This window comes from Schistocerca americana, chromosome 5, assembly GCF_021461395.2.
Source record: "Schistocerca americana isolate TAMUIC-IGC-003095 chromosome 5, iqSchAmer2.1, whole genome shotgun sequence".
NCBI classification, from domain to species: domain Eukaryota; kingdom Metazoa; phylum Arthropoda; class Insecta; order Orthoptera; family Acrididae; genus Schistocerca; species Schistocerca americana.
In genome coordinates, this window is record NC_060123.1 from 385,966,493 (window position 1) to 385,989,632 (window position 23,140).

Genomic DNA, 23,140 nt, shown 5'->3' on the forward strand with positions numbered 1-23,140 from the left:
AGATACATAAACCTAGAAAATACGTGCACCAATAGTGCAGGTAAAAAAGTGTTTTTAGACCAGATACTCAAAAAAAGAACAGGGTAAAATGAAAGCCCCCTTACAGTCAAATAAATGTTTAACCTGGATACATCCTTGTTACAAGGATGGTGATACACATTAAAGGCTCCAGCCAAAACAGCCAGCAGTATCATCCATATCAGCTTGTGGTAAGACCATTAAAGAAAATTCAGTAGCAAAAGCACAGGAATTTCATGAACTGCACCAGACACTTAACTGCACAAAAAAATGGTGCTCAGTTACTCCTATGTCAGGCCTGGGAGAATAGGGAATAGTGTATCTGGTCACAACCACCAGCCAAAACAACAGGAAACAGGCCAAGTTGAATTACACAGTAATGCCAGCTATTGTGCCGACAGAGGGAAGCGGCGACTCTCCAGTAGGTAAGGGCTCACTCCCCAAAGCAAACATTTGCCATCATAATGCAGCAGACCAACCCTCCACAACTAACAATCTCAGGTCATGGCCCAGAGAGACTCCTTCTGAGACTGTCAACCCCCAGCAGACAGAACTCAAGTGTGAGTTGCATGCACAGTTAAGTCCTGGTAGAGGTGCCACCTACTATGACAACAGAGAAACATAGCTAGGCAACAAAACACCCCCCCCCCCCCCTCCCCCCCCAAGATGTTCTGCAAGCAAAAGTACAGATAAGAATGTGTTCATTACTCAGTTCTGCCATCTTATCTTAAAGGACAACACTGGGGGGTTACCGTAGATTTGAAGCTGGCAAGTTAGCTAGAAACAGAACATTAGCTTGGTGGGTATAGTTCTCGGGGTTGCATGCACAGCTGTGTTAGATGTTAATTTACGCCAGTTGATGGATTGATCCCACTTCATCTGAGACTGGCCATGAAAAGTAAGCAGGGTTGATTTCAAGTTACGATAACTCATTCCGCAAATGACGACTGCGGGTAATGGGGTGGTCGTGACATGAGAAATTGCACTATTAAAACAAAACATTCTGAATTCCCAGGACAAAAAGGCCAGTGTATTGTCACTCACTAAAATCTTAGGTGCCTCAAATGTCAAAAACATTTTGGCCTGGTGCCGAAAGGTAACACTGGTTATTAGATATTTCCTCAGAAGCAATCAAAGAAAATAAGAAAATGCATCAACCACCACAAATATGTGTTGGTTTCCACTTTTAGTACAGGCTAGAGGCCTCAAATAGTCGATGAACAGCTCATTCATAGGATCCTCTGCCTGACTGGAATGCAGACTGCCCTTGTGGGTTCTAGAATTGGGTTTAGACATTTTGCATGCTTGGCATTGGCTGACTAGATGTGTTATGTTGCTATTAAAATTGTGCCAAGTTAAATGCTATTTTATCTTCATGATGGTGGTTGTGAAAACACCAAGATGTCCCCCGCATGGAGGTTGATGAAAGTATTTAAAAACCACTTGAATCAGTTCCTTCAGAAGACAAATCTTGAACCTTCCTTCATAGAGATGGTTAGAAGAGGCTTTGATGCAATAACCCAGCACATGTTGAGTTTCTCCAGACTGTTACTTGATGTTCCTTAATTGAGCTTCCTTGTCTTGTTCCTCTTTCAACTTACCCAACAGTATGTGATCTCTCTCAGTAAAGCTGAAGCTCGTATAGATTTCTGGCAAATGTGCAGCATCTCAACAACTTTAGAGTTGCATTAGGACATGTAACTGGCAGCGTCAGCCATTTGGTCGTCTGTACCTCTGATATGCTTCACTTGAAAACAGAAGGTGGAAATTCTAAGACCCAGTGGGCAACGCTTACTGTTTTACAGTGTTCGGCCAATACCCGGGTCAAGGCCTATTTACTTATTTCCAACCACATAATTTGTGTTCAAGATAGAAATGAAATTTCTTGAGTCCAAACAAGACAGCCAAGGCCTCAAACACATAGGCAGTTACTTGACTTCAGATGACAGTAGCAGCTGTGAGGGCATCAGTTTGGTAGATTCATGAGCAAAATCGGGGACAGCTAAGATCTGCCCAGTGGCCAAGAGTAATCTTAAAGACGTCAAACACAGATTGGTGGGATTTAATCCACTGAAATTTTTTACCTTTTCAGTGTATCTGATTCAGAGATGCGGCCAATTAAGCAAAATTAGCAATAAATTTAAAAAAAATTACCATTCCTATATATCTAGCCATGCACCTCTTGTCTTTAGGCAAAGGAACTAATAGATAGCCTTAGTGGTATTCTTATCTACCATGATTTGATCAGCTGACACAGTATGCCGAAAAATATCATCTCCCAGTGGGCGAGATTTACCTGAGAAGGTTTCACACTCTGTGTCAACTCTGCTTCGTGTAAATTGTGCAAAACCTGACGTAAATGATACAGATGTTCAGTGAAGATCTCACTGTATATTATGTGGTGGTCTAAATAACACACTGAAATTTGAACTCCCCTAACACTGAATCCAGCAAATGCGATAACACAGATGCAATGGTGGCTAGCTCAACGGGTACAAGATTGTATTCAGGGTCCAGTAAGTATAAAATGCATTGAGGGGCTTTGACTCTTCAGCCAGTGGCATCTGATGATGGGCCTGATGATCTGGTATGGTAAAACACTGAGCCCCCCAAAAACCAAGTAAAACAGTTATGGAAATTAGGTAACAGTACTGGTTCTAATACTACCTTTTGGCAATCAACCATTGTCCAGTAATCATCACCACTGGGCTTAGGTTCCAGAAAAATAGGTGAAGCATACAGAGGCACTGACAGCCTAATCACACCATCCACCAGAAACTGACTGATAATTTTACATAACTCTTTCATTTTGGGAGGAGACAATTGATAAGGGGCTTGGTGAACAGAGATTTGATCAGTGAGCTAAGTTTTTACTCAGTTGTATCTCCGTCTCCTAATTTGTCAGCACATCGTGAAGTCCCAAAGTTCTTTCAGCGGTTGGTGAGATTGTTTCACACAGAGGGACAAAATTAAAACGGGCAATTTTCTCTTTGACATTATTCACATTTGAATATAATTATGAGTACACAGCAAATACCTTTTTGTTAGGCTGAAAGTGAAAAAGGAACTTCTGCTTCTGTAACCTAGAATACATACTGCTTTCTTTAAAAAATTGAAACCAAGCAATCCATCTGTCGACAGATTCTTGATAACAGTAAATTTTGTCAGCCACAACAGCCCTTGAATCCTCAAATTAACAGAGTTCCCTCAACACAACCAACAACTCACTGTTTACTGTAAGACATTGCTTCATTACTTTTTGTAAAGGAGGAGGTTTAAAATTCTGAAGATGATAATTGTGCGAAGAGAAGTTGCTATTCGAGTCTAATTAAGTACATACTAGCCCTTGATTTTATGTGGTACAGACAAACTTGAGTTGAAACAGCATTTACCCTGTTACAGCTTGCAGTACCCCACAGCACTTCTTACCGTGAGGTGCCACCCAATGGTATCCACTCGATTGTACCCTCTCTTGGGGTACTGGTCAGTCCTGCACTAAAATATCTGATCGATTGCATCGAACATGTGTTCTGCTATTAAATGTCACCTGTTTGGGTTTTTTGTAAGGAAGTATGTTTTTAGCTGCAAAGGATTCCAACCTACATTAACAAATGCTGCATCTTTCATTGCCAAAAAGAGTATTTTCTATACTTTCGACTAATTTATCTAACTCAGCAAAAGTATCTGGTTCATTAGCGAATGGAATGTGTGTCCAATCTCCTGGATGCATGCATTCTAGAGTGTTGTTTACTGCCTCCAGTTTGATAACGCTAAGGCAAAGAGCCGACATGGCTGGCTGGCCAACTCATTTTTAATTCTACTTGACAAATTTTCCTCTAGCAAGTTCCTACAGAAACCGACCATTGACTTGCTTTATCCATGGCCTCAGCCATAATTCTGCTCAGTTTGAGACAGGTTACGTCCAGAGGCCAACTCGTCAAACTGGCATCAAGCTGTAACTGTATAATAGTATTGCACATCTCTTTAGTAAGAGGGACTGGTTTAGATCGGTATTTAAGATACTTAATTCCTGAATGCAGTTACACAAATAATACAAAAGTGCCTAAATCCCATAAACATGCAACTGCAAAGGCATACTGCCTTGCAGTAACTCTGTGTTCGTCTGCACACCAGATAGCAAACTATAGCACACAGTGTTGGCATCACCTAACTCACCAGCAGTGCCAGCCACGATGTTGAGGTGGTGGTTGATGTTGAGGCACCGCTCCTATGCACCACAGAAGTGTTGGCTTAAGTTGACTATACTGCTTTCTTTGGGTGGACCACTTATCCCAAGCTCATAATGGAGCTGGTTTATAGTCAGGTAGGATATACCTAGCACAGTTCTCTGGTCCATGGCCAATTCCACCCTTGCAATCACCTGAAATCACACAAAACAAGCAGTACACCTTGCCAAGACACTACTTTTTTCCTACCAGAACACTAGATCAGAAGTCCACCACTCGATCAGAAACCACCTACACTTCCAGTGAGATGGTAAGGAGCTAGAATCCAGGAGTGGTAAGGTGCTGAGCATAAATAAAATAACCCTTTTAACATTTTTCCAGAGGTTGAATTTAACATCAACAAAGAGGAGCAATCCTTATTTGCCGCAGAAGCCAAGTTTAATGCAAAAAATCACAAACTGTTAATCTCATGGGATCACTCCAAATAAAAAAAATAAATTACAGTTTCTGCAGTAGTGTAGACAATTCCTTTCTTTTTTTAAATCAAAACCAAACAAACTTGTGATGCATCTTCTTATATTCTCAGCTAAACGTATTTTCATCAAAAATGATATGGACTTGCTGCAGTTTTAAACTCTATGAAATGTGAACAGTTCATATGGGTCGTGTAACGTTGATACTTATCTTGTCTTCTGCTTGTTGTCCTGGAATTCTCTCCAAGAACTGGATTTGGCTCTAACGTTTATTCATCGTGGCATGTGGATTAAGTAACAGATATCCCTTTATACTTTTCATTGCATTTTTATCATTCAGAGTGACACAGGTGGTCCATCACTAAATTTCTGATCGGCTGTGAAAATACTCTTTATCAGTTTGCCATTCTTTTATCAGTTGCAACACAGAATTTCTTTGTTTCCTTAATTACACGAAGAAACAATTGAGCACAGCTTGCCTACCATATTTTTGATATACAAGATGTATCAAAAAGAATCATCCGATTTGGTACATCTATATTTATGAAACTAATAAACATATACAATGAATTTTGTTTTTTGATGAATGGGAAACAGTTTTTTCTCATACCTTTTCATAGGTATTCAATATGCCACCTCAAGATACATGGCATATGTCAATGCAGTATCCAAATTGTTCCCACACTGCAGTGAGCATGTCTTGAGTTACTGCTTCCACAGCTGCTGTTGTGTTATGTCTCAGTTCATACATTGTTGCTGGTAACAGAGGTAAGGCTGAATCATTTGGTCCAGTGTGACCAGTCCATTGTTCAGTAATTCTTTGATTTAAAAATTCCTGCACTTCCATATGCCAGTGTGGTGGTGCCCCATCCTGTTGGTAAATGAAGTCATTCGAATCAGTCTCCAACTGTGGGAAAAGACAGTTCTCAAGGATATTGAGATAGGTGCTTTCTGTAACAGTGTTCTCAGCATAGAAAAATGGACCATATGCCTTTTCCCATGAAACTGCACAAAACACATGAAATTTTGGAGAGTCCCTCTTGTGTTGTACAACTTCATGTGGTTGTTCTGTACCCCACATTCTGACATTACAATGGTTCACCTTTCTGTTTAAATGGAATGTTGTCTTGTCAGTAAGCACTAAGCATGGAAGAAAACTGTCATCCTCTATCTTGTGTAGAATGAAATTATAGAACTCTACACGTTGTTGTTCATCACCTTCATGAAGAGCTTGCATTAGCCGAGTTTTGTATGGTATTATGGGTGAACATTGGCACCAACACATGCCAGATGGACATTTGGGGCATGTTGAAATGTTGAGCTGCACATAGAATGGATTTCTGCAGAGTCCTTGTGGAACTGTGGAGGATCTGTTAGACATTCATGTCATACGCACAGGGACGGCCCGGCGATTTGCCTTTACATAAACAACCTATTTCTCAGAATTGTTCATATCATCATCTAATGCTCTGTGCTGTAAGAGGATCCACACCATACCTAGTATGAAAGTCACGCTGAACAGTTATTACTGACCCACACTATGCAAAACATGGAACACAAAATGCTTTCTGTTATCCTGACACCATTTTTACCAGAATTGAAGTGGGCGCACACGGCTGCTACCTAATGGAATTCATGTAAAACTTGAGAGTTTGCTCTTTCCAACAGTACATTGTTCATGCACATATCTCAAATAACATAATAGCTATTATTTATTTATATCAGGTGATTCTTTTTGATACATCATGCATGTTTGCTCAGAGCTTTTTATCAGAAAAAAAGTCATTTTGTCTTTTACACAAAAGTATTTTTTGATGATTTGTTTGCATGTATTTGATTTTGTTGTTTTGCGAAATCTCATAATTGTTTCGAAAGTTAGTGAATTTAGTTATGTATGGAAGTCATGCAGATTTAATAATAGCAGTACATGTATTAATCCTAAATTTGTTTCATACATTTTGACTGGCAAACAAAAATAAGAAGTGTGTTATAATGCAATTTCATTATATGCTAGTTAGTGAAAATTTGAGACGTTCCTACCAATTGAGAGTTTGATAGGTTTGATGTGTTTTTGTTTCATAACCATATATACATTTTATATCATTCACAAGGTAGAGATTGCTGGAACTGATGTTGCAGTTACCTTGTTAATATGAATCTGGGCGATCACTTGCCCTTAAAGAATCAATAGCTATGGTGTCAATGAATACAATATATGCCTTAAATTGGTCTGTTATGTATCAAACTGTTTGAACTCTCTAAGCATTACAAAATTGCCCCAGAGGCATTTATTGCGTCTAACAACCATTTCGGCTACTTGTAAAAGAAAATTACATTATCCTCAGAGGGGGTGTGTTTTTTTTTTTTTTTTTTTTTTTTTTTTTTTTTTTTTTTTTTTTTTTTTTTTTTTTTTTTTTGTTTACAGTTTTATGTAACTGGTGGCTTGCTAATTGCAGTTCAAGCAGAGTCAGGACACTTTATGTGAGCTATCACCCAACTTAATATCTGACATACTTCCCCCCCTCCCCCCTTTTTTTAATCCGATCATTGTAGTTGATTCTCTGGAAGTTGGGGTCCTTCTAATCAGTGCCTCAGAAATCCTGTGTGTAGCCCATTGAAAGGCTTGACTACTTCACATTCTGCAGCTGTTATTGGAACGTGGGTGTACAGAGTGACTCGTTAACTAGAGTCATATGACATATGCCTCAAAGGATCAACATGACGTTCAAGATTACAACATATTTTATTTGCTACATAACCATCTTGTCTTTTGTTTTCTTTCTTCATGAGTGTGACAGTCAAGCCACAAGCAAGCCGCGACTCCAAAGCGTAAAAGGCCTCAGCCACGGCAGGTAAAGCAGTTTGTTGTCACACCTTGCAGTTCTCTTGTATTCCACACCTCACATTTAATTTCAGCAGATAAGAAAAGAAACACCTGCCCACAGAAAGTGTTCCGCAACGTACTCCCTACTTAATATTTTTCTGTCACGATCATCTTTCCTTCTAAGATATTAGGAGTGTGAAATGTCGTTTGCCTAAACAGCATGTAACACTTCACATCTCCCCTTCCCCGTGATCTCCCCTCCCTACCTCTCCTACTCCTCCCACTCCTTTCCTCGTCACCCTACCTCCTGTACCCAACGCACCGCCTCCCCCCCCCTCCCCTCCCCCCCCGCCCCCATTATATTCAGCAAAACACTACATTAAATATGCAGAAAATTTGTACTTGATACATCATGAAATGTTTGTTTTCATAAATTTTGTAGTTAATTTTCTGTATTAGTTAGATGGTGGTTAGAGGTCGGTGGTCATTACTCGTGTTGTCGTCATTGTCATTGTGACGGGTTGACACAATGAATTGGGTTCTGAACAGGTGACAAATGACATGACTATTGCACATGTAAAATTTAAGAATAGAACAGCTAAATGAGCACTTGTTTGTCATTATACAACTTCCTCTTTTCTGTGACCATTTGTCAGAATGTAGGTATGTTTATGTACATTGACAAAACCAGTCTAACGCTTATAATGGAATAAACTGTCATTGCTAATAAAACTTGAAACACTTTTCAGTAGAATTTTTTTTTTTTTTTTAAGCATTGTTCGTTCAGTAGAAACTTTCTCGTATCACTGTTCAAAGACACAGTTTACAAACACTTACAGGGACTTTCAGATTAACTTGAAGAGTCTGATTGTCTCAATCTATTATCACCGGACACCCTACCCTTCTTGCTGCTTGCTGTGGACTAGGCATTGACTGGAATGTAACCTGGCATAGAACTTCTCTTGTGTCTGTGTGTTGGTCTATTTCAAGACAGGTCCCATAGTGCTCAGAGCCATGTTGGTCTATTTCAAGACAGGCCACTGATGGTGAAGCAGAGAACTTCTGTGGCCGTCTGATTGGTGTAGCCATCTATGCTCCAATGGCAAGGAGCATCTTTATGGTGTCAGTAACAGGTGCCAGCAATATGCCTAATGACTATATCACAGTTATCATGATGGCAGTATTTCTTTCCACTCTTAAACAGAGAATCCTACTAATGCAGAACTATTCTCCTATCATACTTCGTTTGTATGTTGTATGTCATAATAAATGTCCACTATGTTGAGATTTCTTGCCACTAAAAATCTTATTGCAGTCTGGAGTTCACATTTCATGGGATTTTTAACTGCAGTTTGCATTTTGAGTGGTTACTGTGGGTGAACAAGAAGCAATTGGACATTCCTGTCAGTAAAGCTCAAGAGCACTGACCGACTGCACGAGTCGTCATAGTGTCTGTTCAATTATTGCTTCCTCTCAACTTCACACACTACATGAAAACAGAGCTTACTTTCCAGATAGTCCTCATGTATAGATCAGTCTGAATTTGAAATATAATTTTGACTGTCATATTTTCAGTGTCTTCTGCAAAAACCTTACACATCATGACCGCACCAGTTGGATAAAAGCCTTGCATTAGTTGTATCAAGATGTCAGCATTGTTCCTTCTTTTTCATTTTTATATCCTGACAACTAATATCTGTATTAATTTACAAGAAAATATCTACATAAGAATTATTGGTAAATCCAGGATGGAATATAACAATATTAGAGAAGGAAAATTGCTGTTCACTTTATAGAGGTGATCATGAGTCGCGATAGGCACAACAAAAAGATTCACACAATTACAGCTTTCGGCATTAAGGCCTTTGTCAGCAATAGACATGCAAACACAAATGCAAACGCAACTTGCACACACGTCTGCAGTCTCGGATAACTGAAACCACACTAAACACACAACTTTCAGTTATCTGAGACTGCAGGCGTGTGTTCAAGTTGCATTTGCATTTGCGTGTGCGCATGCTCGTGTGTATTGCTGACAAAGGCCTTATTGGCTGTAAGCTATAATTGTGTGAATCTTTTTGTTGTGCCTATCGCGACTCAGCATCTCCACTGTATGGTGAGTTGCATCTTTCCTTCTCTGATATTGTAAGAATTATGGGTGTATTGTATGTGCAGCTTCATTAGTTGCCACCACACGTAGCTATTCATACTCTGACAAAAACTCACATGTGCTACCATTTAAATGTTATTACACCAGCACAGATCTGTTGTAACCACGAAAATGTATGCTGACTGGCTTAATGGTTTTCAGGTTAAGCAGTGACAGTGGAACATCCAGCATAGGCAACAGATGGATATCAAAAGTAAATGTGAAACAGAGACGTGGTAGAGCTGGTCGCCTCCAGCCAGGCGAGAGCTTTCATCTCTTTGATAAAAAGCACTTTGAATCTATGGATGACTATCCCCTTCCAGAAGTACTGAGAGTTCCACTGGAAAAAACTATTTTGTATTGTAAGGTATGTGTTGTCTCATTATAAATAAAATCTGTTTATGTGAAGCTAGTCCATGAAATACTGACGTATTGTCATCCAGTCATTTTTGTTAATAGGATTGTCAAGCGGAAGTCGATTCGTATTTTATTTTTTCTGTCTTTATATAATAATGAAGTTAGAATATGGTTCTATGAATGAGGTAACGAAAGATAATCACACATTTTAAATATTAAACCTTTAGTCACCTTATAAGAATTGTACAAAAGAGTATTCATAAAGTTTTAATTATCAACTTGAAGAAAGGGAAAAAAAAAACCTAAGTATTTGCTTAGAAAAACCTACAGAAAATGGTACAGCCCATCTCAGTTTTATCGATGACCTTCACTATTTTCTGTCTGCTCATCTAGTGACATGCTACACTACGATGACATGAGCGTTCCCACATCTGGCCATCCTGATTTAGGTTTCCGTGATTTCCCTAAATTGTTTCAGGCAAATGCCAGGATGGTTCCTTTGTAAGGGCATGGCCGACTTCCTTCCCTTACCCAAGGGACCAATGACCGTGCATTTTGGAATTTTGAAGATTATCATCAGTGAAACAAAGGGCAATGTAAAGTGAAACAGCATCTGGCATAAAGCCTCCATCACATGACAACAGTTGTGTCTTTGTGTCCCCCGTCATAACTCATACCATTTTTTTTGAGGCAGCCAAAGCATAACAGGCACTGAAGAAAGAAAACTTAAGAAAACTGGAGGACAGATCTTCTATATCTGACAAAGACCACTCCAAAATGGAGCTCAACACACACATGAAATTACCAATACGGATTACTATGGATAAGTTGGAATGAAAAGTACTTCTAACATCTACATCATACTCCACAAGCCACCTAACCGCTGGTAGTGGAGGGTACTTCTGGTATTGCTGACTAATGCCCCCTTTCCTGTTCCTCTTGTGAATGGCGTGTAGGAAGAATGATTGTTGGTAAGCCTCTATATTAGCTCTGATTTCTCAGATTTTCTCATTGTGGTCATTTCGCGAGATGGGTGTGGGAGGAAGTAATATGCCATCCGACTCTTCCTCTGAAAGTGTGTCCTGAAATTTCAGTAGTATACTTCTGTGTTGCACAACACTGTCTCCCACTGGAATTCATTGAGCATCATTTTAAAGCTCTTGCTGAGGCTAAACAATAGTGTGACGAAGTGTGCCACTCTTCGTTGGATATTCTCTATTTCTTTTATCAGTCCTACCTGGTAAGAATCCCATGGTGATGAATGGTACTCAAGAATCAATCAGCTGTGTGCTTATATGACACTTCCTTCATGGATGAGTCAATTCCCTTATGATTTTTCATCAGTTTGTCTGGCACCTGCTTTTCCGACTATTTGTTTTATGTGCTCATTCCACTTCAGGTCACCCTGGATAGTTACTCCTAGATATTTTACGGTGGAGATTGTTTCCAGCACTTTGTCATCAGTAATGTAGTTCTACAGTAGTAGATTTCTTTTCCTGTGTATGTGCAATGCTTTATGCTTATTGAACTTCAGGGTCAGCTGCCAGAGCCTGCACCATTCATCAATCCCGTGCACATCATTCTACAAATTGATGTTGTCTTCTAGTGCTGCTACTTTCCTATAGACAACTGCATCATCTGCGAACAGTCATAAAGACCTTTCAACACTTTCTATTGGATTGGTCAAATCACACTGTTGCAGTACTCCAGAAATTACCTTTACATCTGTCAGTTCTGTTCCAGTAAGGGCAACATGTCGAGTTGTATCTGCAAGGAAGTCGTGAATCTAATCGCAAATCTGGTCCAATACTTGATCAATGTGTAATTTTTTTTCACTAACTAGCAGTGTGGGATAGTGTTGGATGGCTTCCTGAAATCAAGGAACATGACATCAACCTAAGAGTTGTAGTCTACAGTGCTGTGGAGCTCATGAAGGAACAGAGGGAGCAGAGATTTACAAGATCTCTTTTCATGAAATGCATGTTGATTTTTGCAGAAGAGATCTTTCGTCTCCAAAAAATCATAATTTGTGAGCACAAAATATAATCTGTAATTCTACAGCAGTTAGACACCAACCACATAGGTCTGTAATTATGTGCATCTGTCCTACAACCCCTTTTGAAAACTGGAATGACCAGTTGGTAGGTACCCTTTGTTGCTCCCAAATTACAGTAAACTGTTGCTAGAAAGGAAGCTAGTTCTTTTGCATCATCTTTGGAGAATCGTATAGGTATCTCATCTGGTCTTAATTTCTACTACTAAGTGATTCTAGTTGCTTTTCCGCAATTTATTATCTGAGTACATGCCACTCATATGATGGATCATGTTAGGATCTTCTGCAGTGAAACAATTTCAGATGACTGAGTTCAGTGTTTTGGCCTTCTATGTGTTATCTTTTGTTTTGGTACCAATATGATCACTGAGTGAATGAAAAGAGGATTTTGAGCAGATTACTGATTTTAGATAAGACCAGAACCTGTTAGGGATTTTTCTCAGAGCGATTGATAAAATTTTCGTTCAAAGTCATTGAACACTTCTCTCACTCTCCTTACACTCGTTTTTGTTTCATTCAGCTTTTGTTTATCAGCTAGAGTTTGACTCTTCTTTAATATGTGATTAAGCTCTCTTTGTTTATGTAGCAGTTTTCTAACATGACTGTTCAGCCACAGTGGGTCTCCTCCATACCCTAAGACCTTGATAAGAACATACTTGTCTAAGGCAAATTGAATATTTTTCGTTTGTGCTTCACATCTCCATCATTCTCACTGAATACTTGATGCTGACTACTCAGGTACTCTGCAGTTTGTATCCTATCAGTTTTGCTAAGCGAAAATTTCATACCTTGTATAACCTGTAGTCTTAGCTACTATCATTGTCTTATGATTACGAAAATGTATCTCTACATTAACTGACTCAATAAGTTCAGATTTGTTTGTTGCTAGGAGATCTAAGATGTTCCCTTGTCACGTTGGTTCTCTAGCTGTCTGCTTGAAGTAATTTTCAGGCAAAACATTCGGAATAATGTCACAAGAATCCCTGTCTCTGGTGCCAGTTTTGATACAATGACTCTCCCAATTTATACGTAGCAAGTTGAAGTCCACTACCCCCCCTCCCCCACTTCCAGTGACAACAATATGATCAGGATAATTATTAACTATATACTGCAAGTTCTCTCTCAAGCACCCTAGCATTAAAGCTCCTGATGCAGGCGGTCTATAACAGCATTGGATTACCATTTGTTTTTACTGATCTTTGATGCTTAACTTTACTCAGATTAATTCACATTCAGAATTCATGATAACCTTTTTAGATGTTATTGAGTTCTGTTCTGCAATAAATACGTCATCACCATTCACGACTAAACTATGATAAATATTCCGATGTGAACTTAGGTTCTGGTTTCAACTGAATTTCTGTTAATACTGTCTGGATATTGTAACGTTTAATAAGTGATCCTAATTCTGGGACCTTCCTTTGGATGCTCCTGCACTTAAGTAGTATCATATTAACCTTTTCTGTATACTGTCTGTGAGAATGTGCATTCTTTGAGCCTTGGATGACCTCTGAATCCAAATGGCAGGTGTCATTCAAGCCGACATGTGCTGCTATTTGCAGCTGGTTGCACCCAGTGTGCTCGGTAGCCTCGGCCAGTGCCTACTCCATGTCACAGATGAGATCTCTCCCCCCCCCCTTCCCCCCCCTTCCCCCCCCCCTTTCCCCCCCCCCCCCCCTAGCAAACCTACTAAGTCCACACCACTGACATTTTTTCCCACCCTGTATGCTATTTCCCTGCATTACATGCCTAACATTGGATGACTAGCATACCTGCACTTGTTCAGATGGGGCAGGAAGATTGGCTGCTGGCCCACAGGAGAGGCAGCCCACACTGACTCAAAAGTATTATCAACACTGAGTAGCACCTCGTATCTGCTGCTGAGGTGTAAGCAGCCAGCCATGTGTCCCATTTCCTCTTTCACCTTCCACCCAGTGACACATGAATCCACCAATGTTTGAAACTTGCTCTTGTGTGAGCATGGACCTGTCTGACATTTTGTTTTGGGAGAGTGCCACAACCAGGTCACAAAGGGATTCCAAAGGTTTCATAGGTCTCATCACCAGCACCCTGATGTCACCGCAGCTTTGAGCAGTAGCCAGCAAGATCCGGCAGCTCTTAAAACAGAAATAAATTTCTCTACTAAAAATGGATGTAGCAACAGTAACTTCTTGCAAATGCACTGACCTAATCTATACATTGTGTACTTACATGAGATTTAAACATTGTCACGTGACATGGCACTTCTGTCAGTGGAAAAATTAGACAAGGAAGCCACCTCACCAAAGGATATGCACTAAGATTTATGCAAAAACAAAAACTTAGAGTAATTTGGTAAACACTAGACTATGCAGTAAAATGCACAGGTACAGTTTACTTCTTTGCACAAATATGTGGGAAAAAATTGAAACTAAACTAAATTACTGTGTATCAACTAACTGCTACTGCTATATGTGCGTGCTCAACTCCTGTAGTTCAATTCTTTTATCTTGGCGGCTCACGCATGCCCACCCAGACGTGGGAGATTGCTGCGTTACCAGTTGCACACGACGCACGCGCCAAGAGAAGCAGCACCATAGTATAGTATAGTTCGCAAACTTACGTTTAGGCATGAGTGCACAGTTCATGAAGTAAAGCCAGCACGGCCGCATTAACCCTTTCACTGCTATCAACACGTGCTCCCCGCATTCCGCGCTGTGCGCGATTTCGTCATCATTGCACTGCTCGCCTGTGTAGACACATGGTGTTCGGACTGCTTTGACACACTTATCATTCGATTTCACAAAAACTATTTGGCTCAAAAATTTGATTTTTACGTATCTTCTTGACTGATACTTTCCCCGCATAAATGACTTAATTTTGTTTCGATGTTCAACGCAGTTATTGTGCAGCGTTAAATGTAGTAAACCATTGCACGAAATTTTGAAGAGTTTGCAGAGGTAGAAGTCCATAGCGTATACTTTCCATATGGTCGATTTTAGTTGCCACAATGTTGAGAATGAAATGTGGACAAGATGCATAAATTTCATATAAAATTTACTGTATAACAATATCTCATTTAATTTAAGTACCAGATAGGTGTCGTATCTAATATTGAGAAATATTCCATCTTTCGCGACTGTAACAAAAGTTTCATTTACACCGGGCGCATTTGGCTTTATTTTAAAGCACTTCAATCAATCAAAAGGAAGTAGACATAATACATTAAACAAAACCGTGGACTTACAAAAACATTAGGACTTGAATATACTATCTATCAGTGAAGTGCTCTGAGCTATGTCGAATGTAATTTTTGTGTGTGGCACATACAGACGGCATTTATTTGCTAAAACACTGATCAGCCGACACAAACGTTTAATATTGTGTTACCGCAGCACAAAACCACGAAAGGTGACTTGGCAATGGAGGAGACAAAATACTGTCCACTGAAGATGCTTCAAATGAGAAAAACGCGTCTGGTCTAAATAAGACGCTTTTTACAGTTTCAGAAGAGGAATATATTTCAATACCATTGGTAAAACTGCGATTGTGGAACAAAAACAAGAAAGAGAACATGAGTACCATTGTGTATGTGCTTTACCTTTCATTGATTGAAGGGCTTTAAAATAAAACCAAATGTGCCCGGTGTAAATAAAACTTTTATTACAGTCGCGAAAGATGGAATATTTCTCAGTATTACATATGACACCTATCTGGTACTCAAATTAAATGAGATATTGTTATACAGTAAATTTTGTATGAAATTTAAGTATCTTGTGCACATTTCATTCTCAACATTGTGGCAACTAAAATCGACCATACGAAAAGTATACACTATGGGCTTTTACCTCTGCAAACTCTTCAAAATTTTGTGCTATTCATATTTTTGGGCCAAATAGTTTATGTGAAATCGAATGAGAAGTGTGTCAAAGCAGTCGGAACACCATGTGTGTGTGCATGGGCGAGCAGTGCAGTGATGAAAAAATCACGCACAGCGCAGAATGCGGGGAGCACGTCTCTGTAGCAGCGAAAGGGTTAATGAAGAGATAAAGCACTAGAAATTTCAAAAAATTACATTCAAATGAATAAAACTCGTGAAGTAAGACACTTCAGTATTGTTTTTACGTAAAGAAAATATTAAGCACCGCAATAGGTTTGAACTCGGGGACCTTTCGCTTAGCAGCCCAACATCTTTACCATAACACTAACGCAGCACATCAGCCATGAAACTCTTTGAGGACTCTTAAGACGTCACGCAAAATACCAATAAACACTGTTGGTATGACTATGAATTACTCACGCTTCGTCGAAGTACAATAGGAAATAAACAATTACCGCTGTTCATTATTGCGGAAAAGCGGTTCGTGAGATTGATACAAACACCTTTCCTTGCTATCGCCTGAATTAGGAGGCTTATTGCTTGTTTGGTTTAATTAATTAATAGAATATGAAGCAATTGGTATAAAGAATGCTTTTTCCAAACTTTCTAAAAAAAGTCTGCTATCAAGACATTGCTTTTGTTCTATTACTTTATTTATGACTGAACGTTTCTAAAACTGAAGACACTCGTCCATGCTCTGCACTGCAGTCGAGATCTGGCAACATCGTTCTCTGTTCATTGGCTGACTGTGTTTTGTGACGTCAGATGCGCAGAACGAACCTAAACTCGGCCGCCGTCATAAATGATGTGCACTATAGTGCCTGCCGCTTTCATCTGCTGCTTCAACAAGTTTGACAGCTTGCGCAGCTTATTAGGTCTCACCTCAAAGATGCACATAGACAAGCGTCAGTATTAAAATATCTCTAATTATTCTGTGGAATATGAATGTATTCAGGATTCATACTGGAGAACTGGAATTCCTTGTACAGAAAATACCTTAATGTTTTGTGTCTACAGGAGACACTCTTTAACCTTCTGTCGGGCGCGGTGTTGAGATCGGGCGCGGGGTATCAAATTGATCACACGGTTTATTCACATGATCATTTATTAAATTCTGTTCACAAAACATCTTATAAGTGCCAAATATATTTACAGAACGGCAAAGATGACATACGAGCACAACTGCAGTAGAAATATTCATCATTCAGATTTCTTATCGTCAATGTTGGACTTTAGTAACAAATGATAAAAACATCGCTTTTTCATTTGCTTCTTTAATATATTTTACTAATAAAACACATTACAAATGACAATAATCTTTACAGAAAGGCTATTATGACACTGGAGCAGAACAACAATGATATTAAAACTCATTCATTTGTTTCATCGTCACTTTTTGACTGTGGTAACAAATTTGGAATTTTTCCGCATTCAGAGCAAGAAGGTTCAATGTGTATCAAACAGATAGGTTTCTGACACATTTTGCAACAATATTTTGTCAGTCTTTTTTTTTCTGTGCAGGGATTACACCTTTTCCTCTTGATCCCAGTCCCTTGTTCTTCGTTTCTGCTTGTGTCTTCTGCTTCTTCTTCACACGTTGGCCTATATTGTTGTAGCCACAGTTGAAGATCTCTGTGAATTCCTGAGGTGTCCAAGCATCTACGAACCAAGTGAGGTAGAACTAAAGCATGTGAGAGTTGCCTCAGGAATCCTTTTCTTCAGATAAAATTCTCGTTGTTGCCATAGTAAATTACTTGTGAATTGATTCCACTCATATTGATGATTGCATAAAATATGACCATGGGCCAACAGCACACATTTCTTGCTAGATTATATGAACCGGTCAACTTATCTGTAGTGTCGACTCCACCTTTGGTGCTATTGTAAAATGTTACAATGGATGGCTTCTGTTTATCTCCAGAGTCAGCATCTACTGAATTATCTTCATGCAAACTTGATGCCAAGATAACACACTTCCCATTTTTAGGAACTTAGGAAACTAGAGTACAGCCTTTCTTGAAGCCAAAAAGTGAACTATGGACATCCCTGCCTTTACTGGTAGCAAACTCCAGAGGAATCTCACGCTTGTTTTTCTTCATCGTCCCAGCAAAAGAAAGATTTTTTCATCTTAGCTCTTCTATCAAACCAATACTAGTAAACCAATTGTCTGCTGTCACATTTCGACCTGACTGATAAATTGGTTCACATAGTCGCAGAACAACATCTGAAGGTTTATTCCTAACGTGGTACAATGCTTCTGGCTGCAGTCCAGCATATATTTCCAGATTATAGAGATAAAATACTTGGGAATTCACAAGAGCATATATCTTAATTCCATATTTGTCTGGTTTGCTAGGTATGTATTGGCGAAAACTGCACCTTCCACGGAATACTTCAAGTTTCTCATCTACTGTAACGTTTCCTCTGAGGGTGTAGGATTTCTGGCAATTCTGTACAAACAGAGAAAATATTTCCCGAATCGCTGTTATCTAGTCTACTTTTCTCCTTTCATCGCGAGTCACATGATTGTCAAATCTAAGACACCGCATGATGAATTTGAAATTCAATTCCACCCCCATCACTTCCCCACATATCTTCTAAGCTTTGTCTGTTACTTTTGTTAACACCAGCCAAAAACAGAAGACCAATCAACGAAAGCTTTTAAAATGTCGTCATCTATGAGGCAAATCCAACATTACAAAGGCGTTCTCAATGCTTTCGCCACACCTATAGGACCAGGTAACTTTCGAATAATATTGTGGGCCCTGAAACGTACTCTCTGCGATGGTGGAACTTTATTCCATTTTGTCTCTCTGTCCCTTCCAGTATAATAATGCTGGCTTTCTTCAAGTACTTCCTCGTCGTTTTCACTGTCGTTTTCCTCTGTTTCTGAATCTTCCTGCTGAACTTCAACAGCGTCATCACAATCTGTGTCTACTTCATCTTCAAAATCCTCTTGAACTTCATCATTATCCTCTTCGAACAACATTTTTTTGTATTTCTGCAACATGATTTGGGTCAAGGAGGTTGTACGTCTTACTTTAGCCTGCCATGATCAAGTGTCTCACACCTAAAATGATAAAATTCCTATAAAATTCTTAACTGACGATTAAATGGTCCAAAAAGAAAATAAGTGCATTACACATTGTATAATAACATTGTACTACTTACTATGCTGATAACCAAAGAAATGAATTGTTGAAACGCAACACGAACGGGTGCAGTGTATCAAACTGATCAATCAGCACATATATCGACAACAGAGCAGTCGTATCGACACTGAAGCACACAACAATGGCAAGCGTTCGGAAAAGGCTAGCTGCTAGCGAGTAAGCGTCAGTGCTGCCACTCGTTGACAAATAATTTACAGTGAACTTTGAGGTGTATCAATTTGAACAGCCGCGCCTGACCGAAGGTTAAAGATATTGATGTATATGAAGGGTTTATGATCTGAATAACTGGGTAACCTTGATAATGATGGAGCTTAAGTATGGATGGCTGTTTATGATGATAACATTCATTTCTTACCTGCCCTTCTTACCACCAGGTTACAAGCAATTTGCAGCAGCATGGCTGTTTAATGTTGTTACGATGCTACAACAGATTCTCTCTTTCATTTCAATAAACTCCACACATTTTGCTGCCTGATCTAGAGTGAAACCTAAAGTGCCTCAGCCAAGAAAAACTTTGAAAGACTATGACTGCATTGATTGGTTCCCTAGAGTACATTGGATTTTCGTTGAAATAACAGCGTGTTCATTCCACTTCTGGAATTAAGTTTTCTACTACTTGAAATAAGTGCTTTAAAGAACAAATGTTTATTTCCAGATACAAAGTGGACTGCTTCCAAATCTGTACTACTTCTTCTCCCGCTCCTCCTCCTCCTCCTCCTCCTCCTTAGTGATCACAGGCCGTGTAGACCACGCGCTGCATCAACTATCTGCTTCCACCGCCTTCTATTTCTCGCAGTCTCTCTCACCCTGCAGAAATTCCTAATGCTGCGATATCCTTCTCTGTGTCATCTTTCCACCTTGTACGTTCTTGTTGCCTAGAGAGTTCCTTCAAATGTTTTTTTGGTGATTCTGTTGTTTTCCATTCTACCCACATGTCCAGCTCATTGCAGTCTCCTACTTTTTAATTTCTGGTTGATAATGGGTTGCTTCATTAGCTGATAAATTTCATTGTTCTTTCAAATTCTCCATAAGCCATTCTCCAACACAGGTCTCCAGATTTTTCTCATTACCTTTCTTTTGAAAACGTTCAGCTTTTCCTTTCATTCTTTGTAAGTGTCCAGCTTTCTGAACTGTACAGTACTATGGGGCAGATGAAAGTGTTGTATATCTTCATCTTTGTGGTGATTGACAAAGCTTTACTTTTGAGTGGGTTGCTGTGTGAGTACAGACATCTTGATGCTGAGGCTATTATTTCGTTTATATCCATTATTATGATATTTTTTACTGTTTTCAAGGTATTTAAACTGAAGAACTTCTCTGAATTTAGAATGTTTGTCAATTTCATAGTAAGGATTTGGGTTTATGAGTCGACCTATTTCCATTTATTCTGTTTTCTCTTGGTTATCAAAACCCCATTCTGCTGGCACTGCCTGAGAGATCTGTACATGTCTTTCAGTTCCACTCAGCAACACTATATCATTTGCATGAGCCAGGAGTTTTACTTCACTCTATTGCAACTAAACGTCTCTTGTGCACTGTTCAGGTTGTACTGTTCAAAATTCTATTGTACTTGCACATTCAGCAGTCATACTAATGGTCAGTAGTTATATCGAAATCAGTACCTGTCACTAAATACCAATATAGTTAGGGTATAAACATTCTAAATTTCACTTAATGGTCAGTATATTGTTATACTCACAACAAAATATTATATGGTTCATTGTTCAATTTCTAAATGACTTCCATGTAAAATACCATGCAGAGCATGTAGTTGGAAAGGTGTGTTCTGTTTCATCAAAATACCTTTTCAGAAAAGTCATCCATACGTACATACATATATACATACATTAATCCTTGTTCCGAGGATTTACCTACGTAGCGTAGGCTGTGCATGGTGCATAGAGCACGGCAACTCAGCCTGTGGGTTGCACGAGGTGTTTTTACAGTCTGCAGCCGCTTCCAACCGCCTCGACCTCCAGTCGTACAATATTTCCCAGCATCTTTAAAGCGAAGTTTGAATCACAATAGCAACATGCTTTACTTCATTATACACGTCTTTTCCAGAGCGTTCAAATGACGGTAAAAAAAGTATAGCGTCCCATTTAAAAACATGTACTTGCCTCATTATCTCGGTCAATATAAACATTGTGATTATTGTGAATTTTAAAATTTTCCTGGTTGACAGTTCAAACAAATTTTGGGCTTGCAGTCGGTCGTCGTTCAATACTTCGCACGATATTTCAACTGGGCACCTGCCAGTCATCTTCAGGTGAGCCGTCGCAGGCTGGCGAAAACGTTCTCCGTTCCGCAATATATAGCGTACTGTAACTATTGTGCGCATGCGTCGAAAACTTGATAGCTGAACCACACTGCCCGCCGGCAGCATCCTCGCTGGTGGAATAGCGGAACTCAGTAGCCCTCTGCGTTGCTGTTTTCCACGGCCGTCGACACACTCTGTCGTCTTCGATTTGAGCAAATCATGGAGGTGATGGGATTCCATGCACTGTCCAGCTGTTAGCCGTTGTCACGGTTTAACAGATTTTCCGCCAGTCTTAGTTCTATGGATTCTTTAATAATGGAGTCCCAGAAAGATGTTGCTGTGGACAAAATCATTGTTTTCTGATACTCCATTGAATGTCCAGTAGAAATACAATGTTCAACGATAGTGGACTTGCTTGGCTGCAAAAGGCAGGTGTAACGTTGATGTTCAACACAGCATTCTTTCACGGTGCGTGTGGTTTGACCTATGTAAGCCATACAACATTGGCACGGTATCTTGTAAATTCCGGCCTTTCGTAGTAACAGATTGTCCTTAACTGATCCCACAAGGTCCGCAATCTTCGATGGTGGGCGGAAAACCACTTTTACCTGAAATTTTCGGAGGATTCTTGCTATTTTAAACAAAGGGAAGAAAAGCTAAAGATTGTTCCGGCATGTTCTCCTCTTTATTCACTTCCTGCTTCTTAGTTTTAACTGTTAGTGCCCTGTTAATCTGCTGGATGGAATACCCACTTTCGCTAAATACTGTCTTTAGATGGGCGAGTTCTTGAGCTAAGCTACCTAGATCTGAGACAGTATGAGCTGTATGAACAAGTGTTTTAAGCAAACTCATGGTATGCGATGGGTGATGGCAACTCGATGCTTGCAGGTACAAATCAGTATGAGTGGGTTTCTGGTAAACTGAATGCCCTAGAGAACCATCATTCTTCCTTCGAACTAGGACATCCAAGAAAGGCAAACAACCATCTTTCTCTATTTCCATGGTGAACCGGATGTTGCTATTAATGGAGTTGAGGTGATGTAGAAACTCCAGTAATTTATCTTCTCCATGAGGCCACACTATCAAAGTGTCATCCACATACTACCAAAAAACTGTTGGTTTCAGGGCAGCTGACTCAAGTGCTCTCTCTTCAAAATCCAACATAAAAAGGTTGGCCACCAAAGGAGACAGGGGGCTACCCATGGCGACACCGTCAGTTTGTTCAAAATAATCTTGATTAAAAATAAAATAAGTTGAGGAAAGAGCGTGCCTGAACAAAGCAGTGATATAAACAGGAAACATGTTACCAATCAGTGTCAAAGAATCCGCAAGAGGAACTTTTTACAAAAGCGAGACCACGTCAAAACTTACTAGAGGGTCTACACTGCTAAGACGAAGAGTCCCCAGTCTATTGATAAAATCAGCTGATTTTCGTATGTGATGTGAGCACTTGCCTAAGAAAGCAAGTAAGGAAGCGAGATGTTTAGCTAAATCATATGTAGGAGCTCCAGTGTTGCTCACTATTGGACGCAGAGGAAGACCCTCTTTATGAATCTTTGGAAGGCCATACAGTCTTGGAGGTACACAACCATGTGGTCTTAACCTTTTGATGGTCTCTTGCGGTAAGGAGGAGGAATTTAATAGTGCTGAAGTTTTCCGTTGCACACATCCTGTGGGATCGTAATCAATCCTCCTATAGGTAGAGTCACTTAGCAGACCATACATCTTATCTTTATACACACCACGAGGTAACCAAACAGTTGCATTACCTTTGTCAGCTATCCATA

General features: G+C 39.6%; 1 protein-coding gene across 3 annotated transcripts in view; it reads left to right on the forward strand.

Moving 5' to 3' along the window:
- The window catches only part of LOC124615844 (ATP-dependent RNA helicase DHX30-like), a 358,540-nt gene that overhangs the window by 144,147 nt on the left and 191,253 nt on the right, over positions 1–23,140 (forward strand). For all 3 annotated transcript variants that reach the window (XM_047143997.1, XM_047143996.1, XM_047143998.1), the window contains one exon: positions 9,814–10,018. In XM_047143997.1, the coding sequence (XP_046999953.1) occupies positions 9,814–10,018 (205 nt within the window). The remainder of the gene's footprint in view (positions 1–9,813; positions 10,019–23,140) is intronic.